We start from the raw sequence: 24,092 nt of genomic DNA, 5'->3' as shown, positions 1-24,092 counted from the left end.
GGGGGGTATTAAATGCAAAAGTAGTATTCTATTTTTGAGGGTTTTTTGTCAAATTATGTGTTTTTACCAATATGTTTTCAAAAGATATTGTGGAGTAATATTAGGCCATGAAGTTTTTATTTCAAACTTATATTTAAGGAATAAAAATAGTAACTATAGTTGTGTGAAAGAATAAAGCTGTATTGACAAATGAATCTCAATGTATTTTAAATACTATCTATGTAGAAATTCTCAAATGCAGTACAATCGCACTTAGCAAATTTTTAAGTTATAGTATTAACTAAAAATCATTTAAATTTTTTCTAGGCTAACTATTGGACTGAGAATTCTGACCTAATGTAATATTTTTCCCTCAAAGCAATGGCCCTTGTTTTAGATGAAATATAATTTTAAGTTAAGAAGGAAGTGTCAAATTAAACTATTTACACATCGACAGGTCTCATAAAATAGTATGGACTTTCACTGAATCTAAGATCACCTCAGTTGTTAAGTTGCACCATTATTTTATGATGCACCACTAGAAAACAAAAATGCTGTGATTAAAATAAAACACAACACTTTATTAATATTTAGAACTTTTATTTTATAACTACCAAAAGAGCTTTTTTAGACATAGTTAAACAGATGATTTTAATCATTTTAATCACTCCTGCATATTTTATATGTACACACACACACACACACACACATTGGGAAATGTACATTAAATAAATTGAGTAAAGCATTCTTAAAACCTCTTCCCATTCAGTATCTGGCTCTCCTAAATTAGTTTTTGAGTCCGAGTTCTCAGTGTTCATGTTTCACACATAAGACTGTTCTGTTTGCCTGTGAGGCAGCGTATCTTAATAGAGAGATCCACCATTTTTTTCTCTGGTAATTTGATCTAAGCTGCTCTACCCATTCAGTAAGTTTTGATGCTGGTACTTTCTTGACATTATCAGAATGTGTCAACAGAAGATTTTTTAGACAATGATCAGGATTCATATTCATATCCCTTCTTCAAATGGCCCTTAAATGGTTTGATTGAAGTGTGAGGAATTGCCATTGTCCAACCAAGCGACAGAAATAACAACCAAATTCAAGCAAGCATAAGCGGTGATCACTACATTGCTATCTATGACTACCACCTGATGAACAGGGGTTGTTAAGAGACATCAAGTGTGAGACATCTTTATTTCTAACATAGTAAGATATGAAAACTGTTGGTATCTTAGAGTCAAGGAAATATGGTATTAAAGAAAAATCATACTGTGGTATAATGAAAAAAAAAACAACTTAAGCTCTAATTAAGAGGATCTATGTGTGTGTGCAAATATATTATTCTAGGAAAGAAAATTAATTCACAGACAAGTAATTTTTATAATCTCTAGATTGTTACATAAATTTGCTTGTATTTATTAAATATTTGTAATAGCTCATTTTTTTTTAAAGATTTTATTTATTTGACAGAGAGAGACACAGCGAGAGAGGGAACACAAGCAGGGGGAGTGGGAAAGGGAGAAGCAGGCTTCCTGCCGAGCAGGGAGCCCGATGTGGGACTCGATCCCAGGACCCTGGGATCATGACCTGAGCCGAAGGCAGAAAATATTTGGATAGTATAGCTCTGTCCTGTTGAAAACCTTTGCATCAAAAGTCGAATGGTTATGGTCATAAACTATATGGTAAACACTTCTAATTTATTATTTTATGTGCTGTCATATATATGGTTAAAGATAACCAATCAAAGTGATTAGGAAGTATTGAAAAGTCTTCATTATATTCTATGTGAACTAATATTTTTCTTTTGTCATTAAAATGTGCTTTCAAAATTAACAACTGTTAAAAATAAGTAAATGAGGGGCGCCTGGGTGGCTCAGTCGTTAAGCGTCTGCCTTCAGCTCAGGTCGTGATCTCAGGGTCCTGGAATCGAGCCCCGCATCGGGCTCCGTGCTTGGCGGGAAGCCCGCTTCTCCCTCTCCCACTCCGCCTGCTTATGTTCCCTCTATCGCTGTGTCTTTCTCTGTCAAATAAATAAATAAAACCTTAAAAAAAAAAATAAGTAAATGACCCAGCAACTGAACATTTCTTAATTTCCTCTCTATCTCAGGTCCCATAAGTAGTGTTCTGGTGAATAAATATGGTAGCCGACCAGTGGTGATGGTAGGAGGTTTATTATGCTGTTTGGGAATGGTCACAGCCTCTTTTAGTACCAACGTAATAGAGCTTTACCTCACGATGGGATTTATTTGTGGTAAGTCAAGTTTTGTTTTCTGCTTATTCTCTTAACACTTCCATTGTTTGCAAAGCTCTGTAAGAAGCATAAACAACAGAACAATTTGTATTGTTTTCTTTGAGTTTACTTTTTTATCAGATGCTATCTTAAAGTATTTTCATCTAGTACACTGAAATACTAGCTTGGAATAGCCAATCAAACTTATTTCAAGAAATGGAAAAAACAAGTTATCAGATACAATAGGTGCTATGATATCAATGTCAAAAAGAAAACAGTTTTGATGTAGTTTTACCATTTCACCCTTTATTCATCAGCTAGTTAAGATGGTATTATGGACACAGACTTCCCGGCATCTAAAAAGCTTCATTTTTTTTAAAAGTTATTTTTATTACTTATTACTTTTTAGAGTATCTGACTTATCATTCATTATAGGTTAAAAATGATGCCAGTGATATTTTCTGCATGCATTGATTTAGCTCTAACAGAATTCCTTTTGTCTGTGTTCTGGTTAGTGGTAGCGCTCTGTATTGCCGTCCCTTCTTTCCCTTACAAAAGATTCTAATTGTTTAAAGGCTCTGTAAGGCTCATATGCCACTAAATACATGTTTTTAAATGTCATACTGTCATTGTATTACAGTTGTTCCTCATGCATAATGTCTGTTGACTCAAACCTACCTAAATATGTACATTTGGAAAACACTGTTTTTATTAATCTCAACAGTAAACTGCATTAAACAAATCTACACTCAAAATTTTAAGAAAAATTAGATTTTAATATGTAAAGAAACTGAATCGTTTCCTTAGGCTCACAGAAAAATGGTAAATATATTCTCTTTTTAAAGTAATTTTAGATCAATCTAACCTTGAACTTTGTATCATTTGATGAAAAAAATAAGATGTATTAAAGCCTAAAGTAATAGCGATGTTAAAATCTTTCTCTTTACAACCTTTCCATGACTGTCTTCCTTTTTGATGTGGTAAAACACCTTTTGACATTATGAATGAGAATCTTATATCTAGGAATTTTCTTACTGCAGAGAATGTCCTTTCTTTGTGCAGAAATACTATATATTATATTGGACCATTGGACCATAGAAGTCAGGCTGGGCCCACAAGTAGATGTATTATGGAAAAGATGATTTTGTTATTACTGTACCACAAATTTCAACAGCATTATATGTTATTCTAACTTCAATTCTTGAGTCTTGAAGGCTTTGGTGCTTCTAGAGTCAACCATTAAATATGCCATGAGAGATTTATCTTAAGGCATAATCAGCCAGTACTTTTTCGTAGACAGTCTAATTTTTAAACCTAATTTAGCACATTAGCCTCCTTATATCTCAGTTCTTTGTCTTTAAAATGGGGAAAATGATAAGCTCTTTACTTTGGGAGTCACTGGAATGATTCATGTAAAAAATGAATACATAGTACTTCACAGAGTACCAAGAATTTTGTTACTTTTAAATAAATACTAGCATATAATTATCATCATATGTCATTATGTAACATTTTACAGTTCTAGAACTTATTGGCTTTGGCAGAACCCTCTTTTGTTGTTGTTGAGGGGATTAGAACTCAGGAAGTCTAAGTGTTATGTTCAACACTGTACATAGGTAAATAGTCGAGGCAAATTCAGATCTTTGGATTTCAAATCTCATGTTCATTTACCCTGCCAGAATAAGAAATAGATGGCCACCGTCTCCTAAGGAGAAATTGGATTAACACCCGAAGGCAAAATTCTAGGTGACCAAATGGGGCCAGGGGTTAGGGGAGGGTGGCATTAGGTAAAGAAATTTGAACTTCAAAACAAAATTCCTGGGTTTTAATTTGGATTCTTCCATTTACAAGCCACTGACCATAGGCTGACAGTTTTCTTATTTATAAATTACACTTATTCTGCATGTCTCACAGGTGTGGGCTGTGATAGTATCAGAGAGCATACTACCCTGTTACTCTCCAAAGCACATTCTCAGTTCCTTTGTGTCAGCTTTTAGGGACCCTCCTACTCATAGAAAATATTTGTATCAAAGGTTTGCAGTAAGTATTTGTACTGAGAACTGAGTTGTCCCTGAGTCTAAATACTTAACCACTTTGCAATACTGTCTCAATTTACATAAATTGGTAAATGCAGAATTCTTACTTCTATAACCCCTAACTAATACAGAATAATGCCTAGGTTAAAGGGGAAAGGGTACCTTATCTAAATCAATTTTATGTGCTTTATAAGCAAACTTAATCATCACTATTGCTAAGTAATACTTTGGCAAGCTATAAGAAATAATTCATCTCTCAAAAGTGATACTCAGCACTGCCAAGGGATTCCCTTGGAATCAGTAGGAATAGTAGGAACCTTTGAATCATATAAAGAATGAGTTTTAATCTCTGAAATAAAATGTTTAAAGCAAAAATTTTATTTTTTAGTCAACACACATGTGCATCTATAGTCATGAACTGTGGAATGTGAGAGATGTAGAGCTGACATTAATGGCATTAAGTTATTACTCTTGTTTATTATTTGCTCAGTTCTGAAAGAAATATCTCTGGAGAGACCTAAGATTTTCATAAACAGCAACCTTTTTAATCTGCTCACTCTGTTCCACTCTTAAAAACAGTGTTCCCATTTAAATGCACTCTTGCGCACAAAGGAGGAACCTACTCTATATATGCGTATATAAATATAATGCATGTAAATAGGTTTATGTAAATAGAGAGGATTAATTTATCTGTGGTATTAAGTGATTATAACTAAGAACTAATAATTTCATCTTAATTTCAACCTATTCTGTGATTATAGAAACATCAGTAGATGTTCTTGATTTCATTTTTCTGCTTTCACATGAAAGGAATATGAAGCTGTCATACATATCAAGTGTCCAGTTGTGAGAACCTCTTTGTTTATGCACAATTCCATGATATTTAAAATTGTCAAAAATTATTACCTGCTTTTGCACTTTTAGTTCTGCCTTCCCCACTTGAATGTACATTTTAAGGAGTAATTCCTTTTGTGAGTGACATAATGTGTTTGTGTTTTTGTTCCCTTTGTTCTGTTCTTTTTAGGTTTAGGTCTAGCCTTCAACCTGCAACCAGCCCTAACGATCATTGGCAAATACTTCTATAAGAAACGACCCATGGCTAATGGCCTTGCCATGGCAGGAAGTCCTGTTTTCTTAAGTACATTGGCTCCTTTCAATCAGTACCTTTTTAATACTTTTGGCTGGAAAGGAAGCTTCTTGATTTTGGGAGGTATCCTGTTGAATGCCTGTGTGGCTGGGTCTCTCATGAGACCCGTTGAACCCAAACAAGTTACCAATAAGTCTAAAAATAAGATTGGCATAAGAATGGATGATTCAGGTGTGAAGAAAAGCCATAAGAAGAAATCAGCATGGGAGAAAGTCAATATGTATTTAGATTTCTCCCTTTTTAAGCATAGGGGATTTCTGATATACTTATCTGGAAATGTCATTATGTTTCTAGGGTTTTTTGCCCCCATTATATTCTTGGCTCCATATGCTAAGGACAAAGGAATTGATGAGTATTCTGCAGCTTTCTTGCTGTCTATTATGGCTTTTGTTGATATGTTTGCTAGACCTGCTGGAGGACTCATTGCAAACTCCAAACTTATCCGCCCCCGAATCCAGTACTTCTTCAGTTTTGCAGTCATGTTCAATGGAGTGTGCCATCTCTTGTGCCCATTGGCAGAGGACTACCCAAGCCTGGTGTTATATGCTATATTTTTTGGTCTTGGATTTGGGAGTGTTAGCAGTGTCCTCTTTGAAACTCTCATGGACCTGGTTGGCCCTCAAAGGTTTTCCAGTGCTGTAGGACTTGTCACAGTGGTGGAGTGTTGCCCCGTTCTTCTTGGTCCTCCTCTTGCTGGTAAGAATAATTCTCATCCAGAAAAGCAAAAAGCATAAAATGAATATCAACTAGCCAGGACATTCTTTGTAGTGTATGTTGTGGCTTGTAATAATAAATACTAATAGCCTGAAAGACTGTGGGTGTGTTAATTTTAGGTTTTATTATGTATGTATTTTTAAATTTCATAAATAGTTGATTTTAGACCTAAATTTCCTTCAGAGTCAGGACCTATGAACTTAAGAAATTAAGTTAGACTGATAATTAGTAACATAATTTTCAGGTTTTTACCCATATCCATTGTTTTACGCTTCTAAAAAATGTGTCATAATAATAAAATTCCACTTTTTCTTCATTTTATCATTGAACAAATTTCTCTTCTGCTTATATTAAAATGAGTCAAAAGTTTAAAATAATGATACTAAAGATCAGGATCTATTTTTTTATTGGGAGTACATTGGTTATATTAATATGTTGCATTCCTAAGGATAGCATACTTTTATAATATTGCCGACAGAAATATATGTATATATTTATACCCATATATATGTACATATATACCCATATATATATATATATATATATGAAATGCAGTAAGGAAAAGAAACTCATTTTGAACAGATATATTCCACATTTATAAATTGTAATGATTACCTATAGATTTTAAGATCTGAAATATTTTCAGTGATGCCTATGAAAATATCTGTGCTAAATTACACAGTAAGGAGACCACGACACATGTGTAAGTGCATTTTTCAAGTTAAGACTTTGTTCAGTCTTAGACTTTAATGTTATAAATATTAAAAACGTTCTGTGAGCCAGTCTTTTCGAGGACATTGTTTTGGTTAATACTAAACATAGGTATTCACTTAGGCTCTTGGCCTGACCCCTAGTGGTTACAGTAACTGCCAGGCTAAAAGTAAATTTCTCCAGTTTTTAAACTGTTTCCCTATATGACTTCAAGGTATCACTTATTAAAATTGCAGTATAGTTAACAGAGTGTTACATTCATTTTAGGTGTACAATATGGTGATTCAACAATTCCATACATCAAGAAATCAGTTTGAGTTGGGAATATTTGTATTTAATTTGTTGATCTTTAGGTATCATTGACGTTTTGCCTTGCTTTTTCACTTGGTCAGGAATGGCATAGTTATTGAATTTTTCTACCTACCAGGGCTGTCCTTTTGTATCTAGCGCAGATGTTTTGGGTGGTATATCTTTTAATATTGGATATACTATGGCACCAAAACAGTTTTCAAGAAGAACGAAAGCCAGTCGGTCTTATTTATCAGCTAATTGATCTTGTTGCGTAAGACAACTACAACTGACCTATCTTTTCCTACAGAATGGGTTTTACCAAATGTGTTTTAGAAGCCTATTCATTAGCAGCAAAATTTTTAGTATCAACAGAGAAAATTGTATTTCACCAGCGATGGTGGGATTAAAAAAAAAAATTAAATCAGGTCAACAGACATAGTGGGCGGGCTCTAAGGATGAAAAGGAAGGAATCTGATTTGACTATTCCTACCTGTGCTGAGAACCTGTATTAATAACATTTACATCGGTTTCAGTGCTCTTGAGTGCTTCTTGTGTTAATATTGCCAAACCATTGCACGAGTAGGGGCAATGGCAGGAATCAATTTGGGGCTCCTTGTTGAAGCTCTCAGGCTGTAGCCATAATAAGTCCATTTTTTTTCATCCTGTTTCTGTCTCCTGCTCTCCCTGATCCTCCTTGACTTTTGGACTGGCTTCTTCTCTGTAGCATCTGATCACTGATAGAATGGTGTCCGGCACATGGTAGGCACTCGGTAAATGAGTACCATTGTGGTTACTTCTCACACTCTTGCTGGGGCTGCTACTCTTGTTAGCAGAGCAGTGGAAGATACAGTACCATTTCTAGTTTTATTTTTTTCAGCTCACGTTTTCACTGCTGCACTCACAAGAGCTGAAGCTTTAGTTCTGGAAATCATACCTGGCTTCTTGATGATGCTAAAAAATTCCCCAGACATTTAGAAAGTATATTTATATGGCAGCCCAAAGTGGTATCAACTCTGATGGGGCCACAGACCTAATGTGTATGTATTTAGAGGTGTAACAATCATTGTATGAATAAAAATATTTTACTAAAGCTAGAATAGAAATTTAAATTGTGCATTTTTGTTATGTGTGTGTATATGGCACACTCAAATAAGCCCATTCCACCATTTAACTAATTAAAACAGAGAACTTCGTTCAAATAGGCAGTTTCACAAGTAGCTGAATTTAATACTGAGCTGCTAACTAGATTCTAGCCAGAATGAATGAGATTCTGATTAAAGAAACAGGCCTATATCAGAATCACCTCAAATATGCATATAATAAATAATATGGATTTGCATACACTGTCATTGTTAAGAATTAGGTGCCTGTATAAGCAAGAGGCAAAATTAAGTATAAACTGAAATATTTTTAAAAGTCAATGAACCGGAGCACCTGGCTGGCTCAGTTGGTTGACCATCCAACTCTTGGTTTTGGCTCAGATCATGATATCAGGGTTGTGAGATCAAGTCCCACATTGGGCTCCGTGCTGGGCATAGAGCCTATTTAAGATTCCCTCTCTTCCTCTCCCTCTCCCTGTCCCCCTACCAGGGCTCACTCTCACTCACTCTCTCTAAAAAAAAAAAAAAAGAGTCAATAAATCTTCAGGTTATATGATATCAGGCTAGTTTTTAAATGTCTAAATAATCAAATGTAATAAATACTTTCTTCCTGATTAGTGTGGCCTTAATAATTTAGATTTCGATAAACTAAAAAGTTGTGATTAGCCCAAAAAGTTATGATATGACTCTTAACCAAGAGGTATGGTGAAGCTCTTTTGAAGAATAGTTAAGAATCTGAGATTCAGTGAAGTGGGGGAAATCAGAGGGGGAGATGAACCATGAGAGATGATAGACTCAGAAACAAACTGAGGGTCTAGAGGGGAGGGGGTAGGAGGATGGGTTAGCCTGGTGATGGGTATTAAAGAGGGCACGTTCTGCATGGAGCACTGGGCAAACAATGAATCATGGAACACTACATCAAAAACTAATGATGTAATGTATGGTGATTAACATAACATAATAATAAAAAAAAGAAGAAACTGAGATTCAGGGGCGCCTCGGTGGCTCAGTCGTTAAGCGTCTGCCTTCGGCTCAGGTCATGGTCCCAGAGTCCTGGGATCGAGCCCCGCATCAGGCTCCCTGATCCACGGGAAGCCTGCTTCTCCCTCTCCCGTTCCCCCTGCTTGTGTTCCCTCTCTCGCTGTGTCTCTCTCCGTCAAGTAAATAAAATCTTTAAAAAAAAAAAACAAAAAAACTGCAATTCAGATAGACCTTGATTAGATTCCAGATTCTGCCGTTCACTGGCTATGTAACTATGATCAAATTACTTCATAGTGATTTTGTAAGGATTAAATAAGGTATTACCTCATTTAAAAGTGTTTAGCCTAAGGGTGCCTGGGTGGCTCAGTCGATTAAGCCTCAGCCTTCAGCTCAGGTCAGGATCCCAGGGTCCTAGGATTGAGCCCCATATTGAGTTTCCTACTCAGCAGGGAGTCTGCTTCTTCCTCTCCCTCTGCCCCTTTCTCCTACTCATGCTTTCTCTCTTGCTCTCTCTCTCAAATAAATAAATTAAAAATCTTAAAAAAAAAAAGTGTTTAGCCTAGTGGTAGGCATAGAAAAAACATTGAGTAAATATTATGCCCTGTCAGAACCTTAAATAAGCCTTTGGGTCTTTCCTAAAAAATGTAATTTTTTCCTTTTTATTGAAAAGAAGCATGGAAAGGATGAAGCACTCTCAATGTATAAAAGTTAATAGATAAATGTATCTATTTATATACACATAGATACAAAAAACATGCCTCACACATACATGTATTTATGAATATACACACAAAAAGGTATATACCTATTTTGTCTTAGTTGTACATTTTTATTGAGGGGAATAATCTTTAATAAATTTAATATATTGGTAATATAATGCTGTGTATACATATATGCCTTTTTTATGCATACATAAAATTCATAATCTAGAATATTTTTTGTTAAAAACTCATTCAATATTAACTTAAATAAGAAATGGGTACATATTTTGTGGAAGAATTTATTGGAAAATGTTATCATTTTACAGCTGTTTTATTATTCTGTCTTAAAAGATGTTCTCTGTCTCTTAGGGAAATTGGTGGATCAAACTGGACAGTATAAATACATGTATATAGCCTGTGGGGCTATTGTGTTCCTATCGAGTGTGTGGCTGCTGATCGGCAACGCTATAAACTACAGATTGCTTGCAAAGGAAAAGGAGGAAGAAGAAAGGAAGAAGAAACTGCATACACCTGAGTCCAGAGAGTCTGAGCCCTTGAACAAATCTAACCATCATGATGTTAACGTCAAAAGTACAAGAACAGAGAATAATTCCTCAGAAAGAGAAACTAATATTTAACAAGAATCACATCTCTGATTTCAGTGTTTATGACTTTCTTAGGAGTATTTTTTTTTTTTTTTTCAAAATATTGGGGAAGTTTTTACTTGAAATGAGGAGTCATAATGAAGAACGGAGATGAGATTTTCCTCGATGGCAAATTTTTATAAGTTTGTTTTTTAACACTTGTTTGGATAGTCCAGTTTTGAGATTATGCCTATAAAGAATCCATGCAATGGGTTTATTTCCATACATGATTCTGGTTGTCATGGTTAAAATAATTTTAAAGTCTTCCAGTCTTGGTTATAGAGATCGGAATTCCAAACCTCTGGTTTAAGTAGTTAGAAGGCGTATGTTTAATCCTATAAGAATACCCTGTCCAAATTTCATTTTTTAGTGTTAAATAGAATTGAAGGAAAATTAATTTTCTTCTGGTGTGCACATGCACACACACACACACACTCACCTATATGTACACACGTGCATGGAGTATCCAGCGAACAAAAGTAAGTTCAAAAAGAATATTACCACTTTTTTTAACTTTAAAAATAAATCCATGGAGAATGAGGAAATGTGTTATATCTGCATACTACTTTACAGTGTGAATTTTAAAGATAAGAACATGGGTGAAAATGAGAATGATCTTAATTTGAAAATGCAACTAACTGTGTAAAAAAAAATTTGCATGTATAAAATAAATTTGAAAAAAAAAAACAACCCTCCATTTTAAACCATTAATTCTGCGCACTGTTAGATTTGATTAATCCATGCACATGATTTCTTTGAGGACAGTCATTAGTACCTGGTGCTAGAGAATAGAACCCTCAAATAATTTTCAGAATTCTTACTTAATATGTAAATCAAATTAAAAGCCTAAGTGACTCCTCACAATGAGCTACGTTCATTGATTTTAAAAGGATTTTTGTTACTAATCCAGAAAGTAATAACCAGGGATTTCTTTTAATCAGAACTCAGTCTAGACTCACTGTCATACTGAGACTTCAAGATGGAATTTACTGGAATCGTGGTTGACAGGCTGGCAAATAAGCCAAATTCTAATTTTTCCCAACACATAACAGTGATCAGAGGATTACTGCTATGAGTGATCTGAGTAAAGCTGACTAAGAGGGAGAGGTGCTTATACTGAGCCCTCTCCGTTCTGTCATTTCTCGCCCCTCCCTAAAATGCAAAAGCAAAACACAGAAATCCAAACAGGCCTTTCACCCAGCCACTGAAATTCCTCACGCTGTGGGGAATGGCAGCACCTCAAAATCCCACCCCGTCCTGGTGAGACTTCCTCCTGCCTGGGAACATAACCGGGAGACTGGAGACTGTTAGAAAAGGTTTCTAGAACTGGAGACTGCACGTAACTCTGTATACACACTTGGGAAGGGTAGGTAGGCATAGTTAATCACACGATAGCAAGAGGCCTGCAACATTGCCGGCCAGTTTAATTTAGCAGTTTCTCATTTTCATAACAATGTTAAAACATCTGAGAATCTGAATCAGCTTTGAATATTCAGGCATGTGATAGTTACTGTGCACTCAGAACTATAAATACCACTTAGAGTAATACAATACTTTTAAACAAGAAAGAATTTGTGCCTTATGGCTAAAGTTATAAGTATTTACATCAGTAAATCTGAAGTTTAAATTAAGAGTATGATTAATAAAAAACATTTAGTGCTTGATTATTGAAGTGATGTTACTCTTCAGATGTCAAAAGGAATTTGCTGTTCATTTTTTTTAATTGCAGTGGAGGCAGATGCTATCTTATTTCCTATAAGATTGCACCTGGACCCCAAGCTTTTGTAATAGTTAACATTAAGGATTTGATTTGTAAAATTTATGCACTGGTTAAGCATGTGGCTCATATTTAGGAAGCTATAAGAAGTCCCATATTTCATTTAGCATTCATTTTGTTAGCAGATGAAGAGGAATTTGTATTTTTTAAATATGAAATAAAGCAACTTGTGCCAATACCATAGGTAAATAAATTAGGCAAAATGTGGCAGTGTATGGCTGTTTTAATTTAGTTTTGCCCAGTCTTGAGTCTTGAATGAGCTACTTTCATATTTTTAGTCCTTTTGTATTCAACTCTGACTCATCATAAGAAATGCAACATCATAAGTTGTGTAGTAGCTCTCCAATCTTAAACATTTCCAAAAAGTCTTCAATTCTCTGAGGATACATATTTAAATTAATACACATATCAGATCCCAGGGGCAAGTAAACAGCAAAGTAATGATAGTGGGGTTTTGGGTCCACGGCTTTAGTCCTTTTTGTCACCTGCTGGTAGAGACAAGCTGGTGGGTGCATTCCAGTGCCTTCCTCCATGGAAGGAGGTTTATTTACTTACTGATGAGGTTTTCGTCAGTTCTGTTGGTTTTTGGTCATCTCCATTAACTTTTTATTTCTAACACTGTATATTACAATGTCAAAAAAGAAAGGGAAGTAAAACTGCACATTCAAAGCACATGATATGTATACAGCCATGCTTCGCAACAGCTCTACACAAAGTTACAAATATGCACACATATTAATTCCTATATTAAATGTTGAAAATTAATTTAGAACACACTTGAAACAGCGACAGAGACTCACATACAGGATTGAGAATCGTTCCAGGGTAAAATAATTTTCTAGTCATTCACACTCTCCACTCCCTTGAACCTGTGAGAATATTTGTTGCTTTCAGAGAATCTTTAAAGACCGAGAAGAGAATATCAGCTCAGAACATTCACCTAGTCTAGAGGAAGAGGTATAGTTGGCCTCTGTGTGTGCAGTCATCAGTGATGTCATGAAGCAAAATCAGAGTACACCATTAAAATTCCTTTTCGTCCCATTCCCCCACTGGGGGAATGGTAAAGAAGGGAGGTTATCAACCAGGGCACTAAAATAATTCATGATCACTGGCTACTTCAAGTATTTTTCTGCTTGTGATAACTAGCAGCTCATATTTTTCACAATTTAACCTTAAATGTGCCTTCATTAATTTAAGAATACAATATTGGCTATAGACTTGTCCTGACCAATCCCTACCCTCTTTCCCAATGCTTTTTTTTTGGGGGGGGGTCCAGTCAACACACATTTAAGAGGCACTGGGCCAGGCTCTAGTGTACTTCACGTTGGAAGACATGACGTTTTCTCAGTGTAAATTCACATGAGTTTCACTTCTTTAATATCAAGTTCCAACAGTCTTATCTCATGCCCCACCCCTGGACACTAGAAAATAAGTAAAATAAGTTTGACATATTTGAATGTGCATTTTAAAAATCTCGATTTTTTTTTTATTCCTTTTCTGGCTGCACATGACAATTGAGGATACTGAAAAAAGATGTATGATGTAAATGTTAAGTTTTTATATTGATATTATAAAACGTGGAGAAATCCTTAATCAGTTAATTGAAAATTATTTTCCATCCAAAAGTACCTCTTTTTAAAAAAAAGCCCTCTCATATGTGTAACGTTGCACACTTGTAATAAAACAAAATTAAAAATCATGATCGTTAGGCTCCATTTAATAGGAACTAATATTTTGCCTACATAATACCTTTTAATATCCAAACCAAATTGTAAGTAGAGGCTATTGACCTGACATAACAGATGAGAGAAACAAAACAAAATCAGACACACAAAGTTCAGCTAATTACCCGAGTGAAAGTAGTAAGTGACAGAACCAGAACTAAAACTCAGATTTATCTAAAAGCAGAAAGAGCCCCTGGGGTGTTCACTAGCATGCTGCCTTCAATAGAATCTATAGAAGCAAAGGTAGATAAAATATAGATACAAAAAATTTAAACCCTATACAGTAAACCAATTAGGTTTAACTGCAATTTGTATTCTGATTTATTTAGCGTTCATTAGAGACTTTGCTGTAAACTGAATATATAATTTCAAGTTGCCTGCTTTTCTAGCCAATGCATATTACCCCAAATAGTGGTAATGATTGTATAATAGCCATAATTGTTTTAATACGACTTTCTGCACAAAAATAATGACATATTTATATGACTCAGGGATAATATATTTTCCCTGAGGTTGGATTTAGAAGAAAAATGTTATTTTCTTTATGGATAAGTAATTCCCATATTGGTGGCTACTTATTATGACTCAAAAAGTACTTCATACAAAACATTATATTCAGAATTATAGGGATTCCCATTTATAGGATCATCCAAGCTACCAAAGAAACTTAAAAAGATTATAAGATATAAATGATTTGGTTCATCTATACAGTATATATTTATTTTCATCATTTAATGCAACTACCCCTACGTTCTAAATCATTTTTCAGCCTTCCTTGAACATCTGTAACTGCCATCGTCCTCTCTGTCCATTTGTCTATAGACAGAACAAGTATCCTTGCTTTTGTCTTTTCCCTCTAAGACTTTTGACTTCCATAGAATAATGTTCTCCTTAGCATTATTTTAGATGGTGTACTTCTAGTGTCTTACATCTTTCACAAAATCACACGTGCTGCATCTAGTCTTATTTAGTTGTGATTTGTAGGAATGGCTGTCTTCCTGGAATCAACAGTATGTACTCTTGGCCATGACCTCTCAACTTCACAAGTGAAGGAACTCCTGTGACTGGAGGCTTAAGGTATCCTGGATAAGGAAGGTGCTCATAATCTAGAAGACGTTTTGTTAATATGAGTCTTCCTTGTGCAATGATAAATACATAAATGAATGTGATTTTTAGGAATCTAGAAAAATCAATCTTCCCGTCCTTGGTACTAACTATCCTGGATGTTTCTAATCTTCTTAAAGGGCCTCACGACTTTGAGAAACAAAGCTTACCAGGACAGCACCGCACCATTACATATCCTATATGCTCTTTCAATGCAACGAGATCCTGGATACATCTTACCAAGTAGATTTCTTACCACAACACTTCATAGTACCAAGCAGCATCAAAATTATTCAGATATAAATTGAGATTAGAATCTTTATTCAACTCACTTTGATTTTTAGGTTTTGATTTTTACACATCCATGTGCATGGTCTCCCTCCACTTAAAAGCTGAGAGGCTCAATTATCAGTAATTATAATGCTTATATAATCAAAATCAGAAACTATCTTTGTTGATAATTAAAACATGAACAATTTGCTGAGCTCACATAATTTTTTGTAGTTCTCATTTTCTCTTCTTTGCTATCAGTTGTTTGTACACTATTTAATTTTTAACTCCTACAAGATCCTGCAATCTGGTTTATGTTAGTCTTCCCCCACACTGCCTTTCCTTCGCTTTATTTCACTTATGAACAGTTCATGAAAACATTGTTATAGTACTGAGAATCATACTTTTAGGTCCCTGTGTTAAGAGGAAAAGTAATATTGCAAACAATTTTTGGTGTTAATAGAGCATATGGCAATTTTTTAGACTGAATTATTTCTCCCATCCCAATCCTGAGCTACCTTACCTTCTCACCTTTTTTTCTCATTTTTTAAAAATATTTTCTTTTCATTGTTTTTCACAATGTCTAGGCCAGGTTCTTAAGCATTTTTCATCAATTCTGGGCATTTTTAATACAAAATTCTTGTTCCTTTGGTGGGTTTAGTTATGCTTCCCCTGTGTGCATGAATGCCATGTTTTTCAGTCTCCATATGTACTTGTTAATAGTGTGAGTAACATTCAGGAGTATTTCAGTAGGTGATTAATTAATTACTCTTTCAGCAAATATTTTTTCTTCATATAGCAAAACAAGCTTTTTTTGTTTATAATTCAAATATGGCAAAATAAGCTAAAGAAGCTCTGTATGAAAACACTGCTACTCAATATTCTATCAAGGCATAAGGTAAAAAGTTCTGTGATGAACAAAAGATCGGAATTCTTATATGAATTTCAGGGTGAATTTTGAAACATATTCCTCTAAGCTTTTTATTCTGGGTTGGTTGTTACTTTACTTTCACATGCATCTAAAAAAGATTTTGAAGTTAGACCTAGTTTATATAGCTTGTGCATTAGAGTAGAGTACGAATTTTGGATATACTATTTAAAGGACTTTATTTTTCTACCACATGCTTTCTATTTGTAACTAAAGTATGAAGATTTCTGGATTTAGTGAGAAAAGACATATGAAATAAAGTGTTTATTTTGGGGGTGCCTGGGTGGCTCAGTTGGTTGAGTGTCCAACTCTTGGTTTCAGCTCAGGTCATGATCTCAGGGTCGTGAGATTGAGCTCCGAGTTGGGCTCCATGTTCAGCGTGGAGTCTGCTTGAGGTTCTCTCTCCCTCTCCCTCTGCCCCTCCCCCTGCTCGCGCTTTCTCTCTCTCTCTCTCTCAAATAAATAAATCTTTAGAGTGTTTATTTTCTAAGCATTAGATGTAATTGTATTTTGATTTGTATTGTATTTTGTTTTGATATATTTATGTATCAAAAATATATTTGATTCATTTCATCTTCTCAACCCTCTAAATTAAGTTTGTTAGATACGCACATTTTTACAGAATAAGACTAGAACAGGTTAAGGGCTTTGCCTAAACATATATCTATCTTTTGAGTAAATGCAGGGTAGGAAGTAGAACCCAAGTCTTTTGATTCCTGACCCACCTTTTTCCCCATTGCACTGTATTAGCCATCCTATTTTAATGGTAATCTTTATAGATTGAATACATATTTACCTGGAAACACTTACTCTAGCCTTGCTTGATAAATCCTTTATTTCCAAAATGAGTGTATTTCTCCTGAGTCATATTTTGCAAAATCATGTTTGTAAATTTAATTTGAAGGGTATTTAATGATCCCCACAGTAGATAATTCTGAGTAAACTGGACATAATAATTGGTGGGATGAATGATTTTGCACTATATATGTTGTTATAGCAATATCTAAGTCATTAAAAATACTCGCCAATAATGTGTTTATAGAATCGTGTGTCAACATTCCATTAATTCCTCCTTTCTTTATGTTCCTATTTTATTTTAGAAGCATCTTTCACTTGTTTCCTAAAAATTTAATTCCAGAGCACAGAACACGTGATGCAAGTTTGTTAAATTATTAAGTTGTATGCAAGAAATTATCATCATTGTATAGCTTTAAGAAGAATGTTCCAACAATATTTCTTGATCCAAGAATCTGAGGATGAGTTAATAAAATTATTAGGATAAGACCTATCTCAAAAATTCTTGCTTTATTAGATGGTCATTCTATGTAGTTAACATAAAACCTGACAACAGGTGTCTGGCAATTGTAGAACTATAGTTTCTTTAATCTTTGTGATACCATCTTCTTCTGTCCCCATCTTGATAGATTTTTTTTTCAGATTTTCCGTTTTGATTCTATTTCAGAAAAAAAAAATCACTTCTAAATAAAAGATCCCTAGTGAAGGGGAGAATGGTTGTTATTAGGAATTTGCTCTGTAAAAGTGTAAAAACAATCTGTACTCGGTATTTGTTTGCTTAATTCATCAAGGATATTCACCCTAAGAACATACTTTAATAAAAGTTTTGATAAACTGATGTGTCACAGTAAAATCTTTCATGAACAGGGCCCATGATGTACTTGTAGTTAGTGACATTTTTGGTTAGATTCAGCCAAACTGACATCCATGCATACTCCGTTTGTCTTGTCTTTCTGACAGGGCAAACCTCAGTAGCATCAGTGAGTACGTCAATCAATAGAACGCCCCTTTTTGGTAGTATGATAAAAATGAGATCACAAAATTACTTAGATATGAGTCAGGTATAGAAATTCCTATGTTGAAGATGGGACAGTAAGATATATTTGCTAAAATTTACATTTGATTTGAAGCTTCTTATTTAAAAGCACTTCCCTCTGAATATTTTAAACTACTCTATTGATTAGTATTCCCTAGAATGAATTATTCCCTATTTCTGAGGAATTTCTGAAAACATTTACTACTTATATTCTTCATCAAATATTTCTTTGTTATCCCATTGATAAGTTTGGGCAAATATTAAAAGTAAGATTATTGGGATAAAAGTTACACATAGTGACATGTTGCTAAGAAGACAGAAGACATTGCTTGGCAATGGCCAACCTAGCTAACTTTTGCAAGCATTCTTTAGGGGTTAATCTGTAGAATTATTTTTTTAAATATAAGTTGTATCTTGGGCTGTATTTTTATGATTTTTAAGTGAAAAAAATGTAGTTGATTTGTTTGTTCTCCAGGCACTTTAAGGACCACTGAACAAATGATCCTACTGTCACCTGGTCTATCAACTATGATAGGGAAATGAAGAGAAAGGGTAGATTTGCTTGACACCTAAGATGATCCAGTTAGTTATTTTTACATGACCTAAATCATGGCTGTACATATTTCATTTTTCAAAAAATCAATATGGTATGAAATAATTTAAATGCCAAAGTTTTAAAATATAAGATAGAATGCACTTCTTTTTGCCTTCTTACAGATGAGTGTACTTAAAGTGATTGTGATTTGATCTTGGAATATATGTTTATTTCTATAATTTTTGCATATACAGTAGTTCTGAACTTGGCAAATAAAACATGGGGAAAATTTAACAAAATGAAAGAACTAGGATTTTCATACAAATACATATTTTGTTTTTAAACAATTAGAATTATTTAAATCAGGAATACATTATGTTGTTGATTATTTTAAAAGTATATTCAGTTCAATATGTTCCTACTTCATTTTTTTCCTACTTCTTCATTTTTAAGCAAACTTGTTGACTACTGAATCATTTACCACTCAGTTTTCATTTATACCGTCTCTGTTAATTGTAGTTTCTTTTTCTTTGCACAACTAGTTTGAAACCAAATGTTGAATTCCTTTATGGGAATACATATTTTGCATGCAGTTTTGAATATACTTTCAAATTCATCTCTATCTTACTAGAACGTGAGCTCCTTGTGGACAAGGATGTTATCTTTGTTGTAGTATCAGCTTTAATGCCTAGCAAAGTGCCATGCACAGAAAACCTCCTTTATTGAAATAAATGAATGGATCTAGATTATTAAATTAATACTACAGTATCCTGTGATGCAAGATGAATGGATATTAGAGGAATTCTCTTAGCTAATTTTCAAAGTAAGATACAGAAAACAAATACCTGTAGCATTTTTGTTATCTAAAAATTGATACTCTATTTTGAGGATTTCATTTTTATTCCATCAGTAAACATTCTATGCAAGTTCTGAAATATGCAGCAGTTAAACTTCATGGTACATATTAACTAGTTTTATTTACAAAATCAGAAATGCTCTCTTAGGCTTCCTAGAAATAAATGTTGACAATCATTTTATTGACCAAAGGTGCTACTTATTTTCTAATATTTATATTCATCATAAGTTTTCTTGTCTACAAAGCTTCAGTTCTTCTTTTTGGGGTGGGGGGATGGGGAGAAGCACACAAAACTAAAATATCTTTTCGTCTGAATTATGCAATTTAGCATTGTATATGTTCCTTTGTGCTCTATTCTTACTGTATTTTAATTATTTCTTATTGCTCACTTATTTTTATTGCAGGCCTATGCTGTTTCTTGGAAAGTACATGCATATATATTTATATAATATGCAAGAAAAACCTGTATTGCACATTAAATTTAAAAAATGAAATTAAAATGACAAATAAATGTTCATGCTAAATTTTGAAATGAAATCTGCGGCTTTTTCTTAAGGACCATTAAATGCTGTGCTACACTATGCTAATCAAAACAATTTCCAACATCAGCTCACATATTAGGGTACTACTTTTTTCAGAATACACATAATTGATTAATGTCATTGGAAGTCAAACACAGCCAAAATACAAATCATTCTTAAGGGCTGAAATGAATGTCTACTGTTCGTTAGCTTTTCATGAATGTACAGAAGGAACACAGTTTAAAAAGAGAACATTACCTGCACCACAGAAGTGCCCCTCAAACCACTTTCAGCCTATTTTCCCTCCTTTAACTTTTTTTAAGTAGACTTTATTTTTTTTAAAGCAATTTCAAGTTCAAGCAAAGAAAGCACAGAGATTTCTCATATACGCCCCGTCCCACACATGCATAGTCTTCCCCATTATCAACATCCCCCACCAGAGTTTTACCTTAGCTACAACTGATTTCTGTAAAAATACAAAGTATTTTTAAATTTATCTTGACATTTATTCTTTGACCCATGTGTTACTTAGAAGTATGATGATTAATCCCCACGTGTTTGGGGATTTTCAAGTTCTCTTTCTGTTAATTGATTTCTAGTTTAAAACCATGGTGGTCTGAAAACAGACATTGCCTACTTTCTATTATTTTAAGTTTATTAAGGTCTGTTTTATGGCCCAGAATGTGGTCTGTGTTGGTGAATATTTCATGTAAACTTGATAAGAAAGTGTATCCTGCCGTTGTTGGATGAAGTAGCCTGTAGATGTTAATTATAGTCGGTTGGTTGCTTGATAGTGTTGTTGTGTTCAGCTGTTTCCTTACTGATTTTCTGCCAGCGAGATCCAGCATTTGTCCATTTTTGATAGAGGATTGAAGGTCGCCAGTTCTAACAGTGGGTTCATCAATTTCTCCTTGCAGTTCTATCAGTTTTGACCTCACATGTTTTGATGCCTTTATTAAGGACATACACATTAAGGAGCATTGTGGAGAACTGATTCCTTTATCATTATATAATACCCTTCTTTATCCCTGATAACTTTCTTTGCTGTAAATAAAGTGTGTGCTCTCTGAAATTATAGAGCTACTCCTACTTTCTTTTGATTAGTGTTAGCAAAGTATATTTTTCTCCATCCATGCACTTTTAATCTATATGTGCCTTCATATTTCAAATGAGTTTCTTATAGGCAACATATAGTTGGGTCTTAGTTTTTGTTCTACTCTGATAATCTCCTTTTTAACTGGTGCATTTAGACCAATGACATTTAACATGATAACTGAATAGATGGAGTAAAGTCTATCATATTTATTACTATTTTCTATGTGTTGCCCTTGTACTTTGTTCCTTCCACTCTTTTTCTGCCTGTGGCTTTAATTGAGCATTTTATATGATTCCATTTTCTCTCCTTTCTTAGCATATTGGTTATATTTCCTTTTTTTCCCTTTCTTTGTTAGTGGTTTGCCTAATGATTGCAATATACATTTACAACTAAACCAGTGTTCTTTCAAATAACTGTCACTTCATGGGTAGTGCAAATACCTTGTAATAAAACAATCCTAATTCTGTCCTCCTGTCTCTTATATCATTGCTGTCATTCATGTCACTATATAGAGGCATATTTATGTGTATATGTATATATGCACACATATATAATTGAATATATTGTTGCTACTATTGTTTCAGACAAAATGTTATGTTAGATTGATTAAGGATAAGAGAAATAAAAGTTTGTATTTTACCTTTACTTATTCTTTCTCTAATGTCCTTCCTTTCTATCTATAGACCTGAGTTTCTGACCCATATTATTTTCCTCCTCTCTAAAGAACTTCTTTCAACATTTTTTTTTAAAGATTTTATTCATTTATTCGACAGAGAGAGACACAGCGAGAGAGGGGACACAAGCAGGGGGGAGTGGGAGAGGGAGAAGCAGGCTTCCCGCAGAGCAGGGAGCCCTATGTGGGGCTCGATCCCAGGACCCCAGGACCGTGACCTGAGCTGAAAGCAGACACTTAACGACTGAGCCACCCAGGCGCCCTCAATATTTTTTTAAAGGCTGGCCTACCAGTGAAAAGTTCCCTTAATTTTTGTTCATCTTAAAAAATACTTCTCCTGGGGCTCCTGGGTGGCTCAGTTGGTTAAGCGACTGCCTTCGGCTCAGGATCCTGGGATAGAGCCCTGCATCGGGCTCCCAGCTCTGCAGGAAGCCTGCTTCTCCCTCTCCCACTCCCCCTGCTTGTGTTCCCTCTCTCGCTGTCTCTCTGTCAAATAAATAAATAAAATCTTAAAAAAAAATACTTCTCCTTCAGTTTTGCAGGATAATTTTGCAGTGTACAGAGTTATGGGTTGGTGGTGTTTTTTCTCTCAACATTTTAAATATTTCATTCCACTCTCTTCCTGCTTGATTGGCTTCTGAAGAGAAGTTGGATGTAATTCTCAGCTTTGCTCCTCTATAGGAGAGGTGTCCCCCCCCCCACCCCTGGATTCTTTCAGGATATTTTTGCCTTATTTTTACTTTTCTATAGTTTGAAAATCACATGCCCAGGTATAGTTTTCTTAACATTTATCCTGCTTGGTATTCTCTGAGCTGTCTGGATCTGTTGTTTGGTATCTGATATTAATTGAGGGAATCCTTAGTCATCATTATTTCAAATGTTTCTTCTTCTTCTTCCTCTGTTGATATTCCCATTATACATGTGTTACACTTTGGTAGTAGGACTAGTTATTGGATGTTCAGTTTTGTTTTCAGTCTTTGTTCTTTTTGCTTTTCAGTTATGAAAATTTCTATTGAGATATCTTCATGTTCACAGATGTTTTTCCTCTGCCGTGTCCAGTTGACTAACGAGCCCATCAAAGGCATTCTCCATCTATGTAACAGTGTTTTTGATCTCTAGGACTTCTTTTTGGATCCTTCTTAGAATTCTGTCTCTCTGCTTCTATCACGCATCTATCTGTTCTTGCACGCCATCTACTTTCTCCAATAGAGCTCTTAGCACAGTTGTTTTAAATTCCTGGTCTGATCATTTCAACATCTCTGCCATAACTGAGTTTGGTTTGGATGCTAGCTCTCCCTCTTCAGGCTGTGCTTTTTGCCTTTGAGTACGTCTTGTAGATGTTTTCCTTGATTGTCAGACAAGATGTTGGTAGAAGGAACTGGAAGAAGGAAGTGCTTGAGTGAGCCTTTAGTAATGTGATGTGTGTGGGGGAGAAAAAGAAGCTTTTTATTGTCCTATGATTAGGTCTCAGTCTTTTAGTGAGTCTATGCCCTGCACTGTGTAATTCACACATGCTTCTTATTTTCCCTCCCCGCCCTCCCAACCCTGGGTGGGACAGGATAGCTAGAGTAAGCTGGAGTTGAATATTTTCCTTCTCCTTCTTGGAAAGCCAGAGTGGGGCTATAATTGAGATATTTCCCTCCCTTTCTGTAGAAGGCTACAGCCAGCTGGAGTTGGGTATTTCCCTTCCTTCAAGTCAATTAGGCTCCGATAAGCCCCAGCAGGTTAGGCTCTGGTTAAATAGTTTCTTCTGAGGACAGACCTTGTTAAGTAAAAATAGAATGCTCTGGAGTATTTCAAAATGGTTCCTTTACCCTTCTTCCTGCCAGAAATATGAGGGAGTTTTTCTCCAATAGTCACTGTGAGCACCTAGTAAAGCTCCTAGAGGAAAACCCAAAAAGTATGGGGCCCTCCTCTGACTGGGTTCCCCTGAAGTTTTTAATTCTCAGACTTTTCTACACTGAGACTTCAGCAATTCTGTCAATTACTGTTCAGGTTTTCTTACCCTGGCACTGGTTCCTGTGGAATATGCTTCTCATAGGTTCCTGCTTGGTAAGTAGTGATTATTCATATTTGCCTGTCTATCTCTCCAATTTGGGGGGCCCCTGTCCGCTCTGGTACCTTACCTCTCTTATGGGTCTAAGAAGAAATGTTGATTTTTTTTTTTTTTAGTTTGTTCAGCTTTTTCACTGTTGTTAGGACAGACTGGCAACTTCTAAGCTTTACATAACAGACCGGAAACC

At 34.9% G+C, this 24,092-nt stretch overlaps 1 protein-coding gene across 8 annotated transcripts in view; it reads left to right on the top strand.

The window, feature by feature from the left end:
- Positions 1-17,970, top strand: part of SLC16A7 (solute carrier family 16 member 7) — a 174,482-nt gene extending 156,512 nt beyond the window's left edge. For all 8 annotated transcript variants that reach the window (XM_045873071.3, XM_054506956.2, XM_054506955.2 and 5 more), the window contains 3 exons: positions 2,087-2,230; positions 5,270-6,088; positions 10,260-17,970. In XM_045873071.3, coding sequence (XP_045729027.1) covers positions 2,087-2,230; positions 5,270-6,088; positions 10,260-10,528 — 1,232 coding nt within the window. In that variant the 3' untranslated portion in view covers positions 10,529-17,970. The remainder of the gene's footprint in view (positions 1-2,086; positions 2,231-5,269; positions 6,089-10,259) is intronic.
- The last annotated feature ends 6,122 nt before the right edge of the window (positions 17,971-24,092 follow it).

Source organism: Mirounga angustirostris, unplaced genomic scaffold (assembly GCF_029215605.1).
Source record: "Mirounga angustirostris isolate CCGP_5_RB_7025 unplaced genomic scaffold, mMirAng1.0.hap1 SCAF_5, whole genome shotgun sequence".
NCBI classification, from domain to species: domain Eukaryota; kingdom Metazoa; phylum Chordata; class Mammalia; order Carnivora; family Phocidae; genus Mirounga; species Mirounga angustirostris.
The sequence above is the reverse complement of the archived record's forward strand: the minus strand, read 5'-3'. Positions and strand labels throughout refer to the sequence as shown.